Source organism: Chelonoidis abingdonii, chromosome 1, assembly GCF_003597395.2.
Source record: "Chelonoidis abingdonii isolate Lonesome George chromosome 1, CheloAbing_2.0, whole genome shotgun sequence".
NCBI lineage: Eukaryota > Metazoa > Chordata > Testudines > Testudinidae > Chelonoidis > Chelonoidis abingdonii.
This window is the reverse complement of record NC_133769.1, coordinates 132,820,493-132,827,348: the sequence shown is the minus strand read 5'-3', so window position 1 is coordinate 132,827,348 and position 6,856 is coordinate 132,820,493. Positions and strand designations below refer to the sequence as shown.

The window sequence follows — 6,856 nt, the reverse complement described above, 5'->3', positions numbered from 1 at the left end:
TCCACGCTAACCGTAATCCGAACTGTTAATATCGAATTTAGCGCTACTTCTCTCGTTGGGGTGGAGTACAGAAATCGATATAAAGAGCGTTGTAGTGTGGACGGGTACAGCGTTAAATCGATTTAACGGCCATTAAATCGATTTAAACGCGTAGTGTAGACCAGGCCTCAGAAGACAGGATATTGGGCTAGATGGACCACTGGTCTGACCATTCTTATGTTCTCCAGTCCTCTTGGGATCTCACCTGTCCTCCATGAATTCTCAAAGATAATTGCTAACTGTTCAAAGATTGCTTCAGTCTTTCCCTCAAGCACTCTAGGATGAAATTAATCAGTTCCTGACACCTTCTAACTTATCTAAATATTCTTTCACCTGTTCTTTACTCATTTTGGCTCGACTTCCTTCCTCCTTATTATTTAGTATTAATTGAGTTGAGTATCTGGTCACCACTAACTTTTTTAGTGAAGACTGAAGCAAAATATGTATTAAAGACATCAGCCTTCTTGATGTGATCAGTTAATAACAAAGGAGCAAGGGACCTATATTTTCATTTGTCTTTCTTTTGCTCCTAAGGTATTTAAAGAACCTCTTCTTATTGCCTTTTATGTCCCTTGCTCGGTGTAACTCATTTTGTGCCTTAGCCTTTCTGATTTTGTCCCTTCATGTTTGTGCTATTCTTTTGTACTCCTCCTTAGCAATTTGTCCATGTTTCCTCTTTCTATAGTATTATTTTCTGATTTTCAAGTCATTAAATAGCTCTTGATGGAGCTATATTGGCTTCTTCCTATATTTCCTTTGCATTGTGATAGTTTGCAGTTGCGCCTTTACCATTGTCTCTTTAAGAAACTGCTAGCTCTGCTGAACAACTTTTTCCCTTAAATTTTATACCTTAGATGTTGACTTCACTTGGTGAATTTCAGTGGTCTTTGTCCCGCATGACATCAGACTAGATGATCATAATGGTCCCTTTGGGCCTTGAAATCCATGGATTATGAAAAACTCATGACCTCTGTTAGGCCCTAAAGTGAGAAGTTGTCCCAATCTCTGCATTTCCCACTTCATTCCCATTTTGTGTGTGTCTGTATTTCAAACTGCAAATCTTTGGGGATATTGGTGGCAATGAGTAAACATATACATTTAAATGATAATAATACTAACAACATTATTAGCATAATGACGACACCTCAGGCAGGAATTCCTTAAAAAGTTCCTGTGTGATTAAAAGCTAAGAATTTGTCAATCCCTATTAAGTGATTATCAACATACAATCCCTTGTTAGCCCAATAATTGGTGTGGAAGAACAAGATTTGAGTTTGGAGGCCATTTTGGGATTCTCTCTCTTCAGGCTAATGAAGGTTACTTTGTCTCTCTGTGTGAAAAGGGAGTTTGGACTCCCTTCTACATAGTGCCTGGCTGCTGCAGCTTAAGAGGTGGAGACTTGTTCTGGTTTGGTGGAGCACCCTAAAAGATCATCAGGGCTACCTCCTGCTCTGCTTAGCATGTGCTTTGCCACAGGAATTTTGTCAGCCAGGACAGGATTCCAACCAGATGGACTTGGACACAATTGGTTTTATGCCTGAGACTGAACTGTAGCCTTCACTGTGCATGCAGGGAAGAACTGCTAGCCAGACTCTGTGAGGTTGCCAGAAGTTGATGGCAACCTGCCTCTCTGAGGTCCCCAAATTCTAAATACCTGATCTAAAGCTCACTGAAGTCAAAGGAAGTCTTTGAGAGACTCTAGCTTTAGTCAGGGCACTAAAATTGTAGTGAACAGCAGGTATAATGAGATCTATGCTCTTTTAAGCAGGTGCAAAAGTGCATGCTCACCATCTACTGGTTAACACTTTGACTGCATTGCATGTGCTAGGAGGCTGCGGACGTCAGAAAACTTCCCAACTCACAAACCATTCTCTCTTAGAAACATGGTTCATAATGAACTCCCTACGGTTGGAAACACGGCAGCCCTAAACAGATCTCTGCTTAAGTGGGGGAGAGCAGATCACTGGGAAAGCCCATCCTCACAGCAGGTGCCTGGAGCCTACACCAGAACAAAGAGAAAGGAAAAAGGAGAAGTACTTAGGCTTGCCAGTGCTTGGCTAGAATATGTAGCTTTGAAAAAAGTTACAGAGGAACTGAATGTATCCAGACTGAGAACTTTTATTAAGAAGCATCATCACACTCCCTTAACCCCTAACCTTCACAGGCTCTGCAAAACGTGCTGAACGAGCTGGTGGACTAGAGTTGCTTTTTAGCCAAAAGAATTTAAAAAAATTAAAGGATGTGGTCTGGAGATAGCCCAAGGATTATTACTGCCCACCGGGTAACAAAATCACTTCATCTGGAAAAGACTTTGTAATGACAAGGCTGACCCGGTGCTTTTCCTCATCACAACAATGAAAACTCAAAGCCTGCTCTTTTTCTTTTGTGCTTTTCATGTTGCTGCTATAGCAGACAGAGGGTATCTAGGCCAGACTCAGCAGTTGGTGAGGCAGGAAAGCATAGGATCAGTGTAGCAGTGAACTAGAGAGAGCATCAAGAAAGAAACAAAATAAGAAGTACAGGAGGTATGGTACCAAATCTGCCCAGCAGATTGTTACGGAAAGACACATTGTTAGAGGATAATCATGGTTACAGTACCTTCATTTCCTGCTGAACCTCTAAGATAGTCAAGATGAAGTCCATGTGTGCACTGTGCCAAAAACACAGCCAAAAACTCTCAGAAAATGTTAACTGATTGAACTGTATTTTTATAATTAGTTTCAAGACAATAAATTTGTCATAATTCAAGACAACTTCATCCTTGGTTTAACTCGGCACATTTCAGTGGGGTAATATGAAGGAGGGATTTAGTCTATTAAGATTAGTATGAAACGAGCATCCTAAATGTATTAAACTAAAGTAACAGTCAAAATCTTGATGGTGGGATGTGTCCGGAGTAGAGCTAACTGCTTTCATCATATGGTAGTTGGTGTACTGTATTGGAACATGCGCTATAGCTTCTGGAGATTATAAACTACCCATTTACAATCACAAAGATAGTCTGAAGTTGCTGCTTATTCCCTTCCCCGAACACATTCCTAGCCGTGAACAACTACACCTAGCCATAGGACATTTGTCACATGTTACACTTGTAATGGTTCCATCTTCTAATTTGGCCTGGAAGCATTATTCTCGCTTACAGTTAAGTGAGGATCCAAAAAGTGGACGTCAAGTGGATCCAAAGGGTCTCACTAAAAACCCCAGTAGAGGTGCTCACATACTGAAGATCTGAGGTTAGTATTAACAGCAGAATTGGCCCATTCTCCATTATTTGACCTCTGGATACTGCAGGTGATTGAAGGCAATCCATATGTCTTTGAGAGGAAAGGAGCCAACTGTTCTATACACCTTTATGGATGCTGTATTCAACTTCTTGCCAATCAGCAGTAGATATTCATTCGTTATCACCCTCATTTGGACAAATAGATAATATGCCAATGAATTATTTTACTGTAGGTATGATTACAACATGGATTGTTATTTAATGTGTAGTAAACTAAATTTTAGCCTACATGGCCTCCTGATTAGACCAAGAAATGATGGGTCAATCCCCAGGCGCCAGAAGTCAATGGGAGTTCTGTCATTGACTTCAGTGGAGCCAGTATTTCAGTCAGGGAGTCACCAATAGTGCAAGAGGCGGTTTTTTTTTTCCTTTGCAGTGATTAGTACAGATCCTTTCCAGAGGCAGTTTAAACAGGTTTGAATCATTTGAGTTCTGGGTTAAAATGAGCTAATAAACTCAAACCAAATCTCACTGACCATGAACATGAATACTCAGGGTAAAATTCACTCCATTCAGAAGGCCAGCTCAAAATCTAGGGTGGAATTTACATCAGGGCCGGCTCCAAGCACCAGCTAAGGAAGCAGGTGCTTGGGGCGGCCAATACAAAGGGGCGGCACTCCATCCGGGTCTTCAGCGGGAATTTGGCGGCAGGTCCCTCAGTCCCTCTCTTCCTCTTTGAGCTGCTGCCGAAGTGCCGCTGAAGGGGAGAATGAAGGACTTGCTGCCGAACTGCCGCCGAAGAATGGAGCGGTGAGATTGAGCTGCCGCTGAAGTGCTGCCGATCAGCTCCCCCACTGCCACTTGGGGTAGCAGAATACCTGGAGCCAGCCCTTTTGTATATGCTGCATAGGCCTTGTGTGGGCCCACTTCTGAAGAAGGGTGACTTATACCCTGAATGCTTACTGTTATCCTTGGTACTGGTGTACCATCAAAACAAACAACAAAAAAAAAAAAAAAAAAAAAGGAAATCTCAGATAAAAAACTGCCTTATTTTGGGTGCTAAAACAGAGCTGAATATGGTTTCCACCAGAAGCAAAACAAAACATAAAAAGCAAACCAACAAAAATCAGCCAAGGTTTTTTCTAAACCCACTCAAAAGGTTTCTCATCCTTAGTGAAACTTTTGGCACGCTAAGTCCAAAGAGAATCCAAGCTAGTGTTTTTTCACTTGGATTTATCCATGTTTTGTTATTTCACACAGCTTTTATCTTGACTCTTAGGTTCCCTTCCTTTTCTTCCACTGACTGACTATGTGACCTTGGGCAAGTAACTGAACCATGCCATGTCTGAGTTTAACCATCCATAAAACAGTGATGATACCAGCATCTACCCCACAGGGCTGCTGTGAGGCTTCATTCATGTTTGTGAAACTCTGAGATCATTGGACAAAAGGTGCTATGGAAGTATTATTAAAAGTAAAGGCTGAAAGTGCACAGTTGCAATGCACCAGGAGCAGACCAGGAACCAAAATGTAATGCTCTGAATGTAAGAAACTGCTCCCTGTCTGCCCCACTGCCTTTTCTCTAGTGGAAAGTAAACTATATGAACTTTGTATCTGTCACACAATGCTGCTTCTTTGTGTTGATCAGCTGCACTGGCTGATACTCCTCCCACAAACTCCTTGGCCAGCTGTGTGGGAAGGGACATACCACCCTTTTGGGTAGTTGGTATCTCATGCTCCCATATTTCCCTGCATGGGCGTATAGGGCAACTGACAACGCTGCCCTTACTTGGTAACGGATATACATTTTATATACTATAAATGCAGGGTCTGACCTGCAGTCAAAGGAACTTTGATGCCAATGGGAATATTTTGCTGAGTGAGGACTGCAGGCTCACTCCTGTAAAGTAGATTTTTTTTTCAAGTCTGAGTTTCTTATGACATTGATTTTTTTTTTTTTTTTTAAAGCTGAACTCCCCATTGATTTTTACTGGGAGTTTTACTTAAAAAGAAATCAATGGCACAATGTGGGAGAGAACGTGTATCTCAAGCATTCTTTTTTCACTTGCCATTTCCTGCACCTGAAAGCAAAAAACAAAACCAAAAACCCACAAAAGTTTTTTTCTTACGGGACAACAATGTAACAATAAAATAGTCCTATCAGAGTTTTTGTCAATTGAGGTCTCTATTCAGCAAAGCACTTGAGCATATGTTTGGTTCTCATTGAGGCCACTGGCTTCTTTGAGATCTAAGCATATGCTTCAAATTAGTTATGTGCTTATGAACTCTGATGAATTGGGCCCTGAGAGCGGTATAATGTCATAATGATACCCTTGTGCAGATATTTTCCCCCACCCACCCCCAAACAAAAAACAGATCTCACCTTTACTTTTCAGGTAGGACACAGTTTGCTTCATTACTGGTGGGATTAGTTGGCCTTTATTTTTGTCCTTGAGACTGTTGGAAGAAAATAAAAGTGCCACTGCATTTAAATGACATTTATAGATTAAGAGAAATGAGTAGCCTCCAAATAAATCTAAAGAGATGCATTTTATACATACATTAAGCAGGTGCCTGCACCACACTCAAGAGTTTTTCTACAATTGTAAAAAATAACCTCCCCACACAAGGCTCTAACGCTAACCTCGGCCCAAACCAATGCCCTATTGAAACTAGAAAGTTCAAGTTTTAGATAAAGAGACACGCCTAAATGCCCTTTTTCCTGGTAGAAATATCTGTCTGTCTATCTACACACACACACACACACACACACACACACTTCATGCCGAGTAATAAGTAAGTGCTGTTTACTGTTCTGAAACAGAGTCAAGGACAAGAAGACAAAATGATATTCCAGACTAACTTTACCCTACTTTTGATTGTTTTCACTCTGGTTATTGTTCTCTTAGATTAGCAAGCCACAGCAGGGTGGCTTATAACAATGCAGCAGTAACAACAGTGGTGATGTTTTTGATTGGATTTTGCTGTACGTCCTTAGTGGAAGGGTTTTAGGAAGGCTTAAAGACAGACAGAGAAGGAGTTTGCTGTGAACGTTTTATAATAAGTCTTGATCAAGGGATGCTGCAAGTTTAGCGGGCTATTATTATGTAGATTTTTCTTTGTCGTTTGTCTCCTTTTAAGCTACTGTGTATGTATAATTAAAAGGATATTGTACTATTTATTTTTGAAGGCAACGTGATGCAGTGAGGTTGAGTTTATTAATGCTCTGAATGATTCCCATGAAATGAGATTTCTCTCTCTCTCTCTCTTTCATGAGTGAGCAGCTGAGGCTAAAATCAAACACAGCGTTTTTTTGATCTAGACGCATCAGAAAATTCTGCAACTATCTCCTTTACTTAAAAAAAAAAAACAACAGAAAAATATGTTTGGCTTTGACAGGTTTTGAAAGGATACCAAAAAGATGGTCAGTATTTGCTGAGCATTCCACTAGTGTTTTAAAGCACTCAACAATCAAAAAGGGCAGATCGCAGGTTTAAACATGGCATATATTTACATACATAGTTGTGTCTCCCCTATTTGAAATCAAAATCATGTTTACTATTAAACCCTCAGCACTAAGAAAAAGAAATGTAG

At 40.6% G+C, this 6,856-nt stretch overlaps 1 protein-coding gene across 2 annotated transcripts in view; it reads right to left on the bottom strand.

The window, feature by feature from the left end:
• The window catches only part of ARHGAP8 (Rho GTPase activating protein 8), an 86,272-nt gene that overhangs the window by 21,312 nt on the left and 58,104 nt on the right, over positions 1-6,856 (bottom strand). For both annotated transcript variants that reach the window (XM_032804771.2, XM_032804772.2), the window contains one exon: positions 5,646-5,719. In XM_032804771.2, the coding sequence (XP_032660662.2) occupies positions 5,646-5,719 (74 nt within the window). The remainder of the gene's footprint in view (positions 1-5,645; positions 5,720-6,856) is intronic.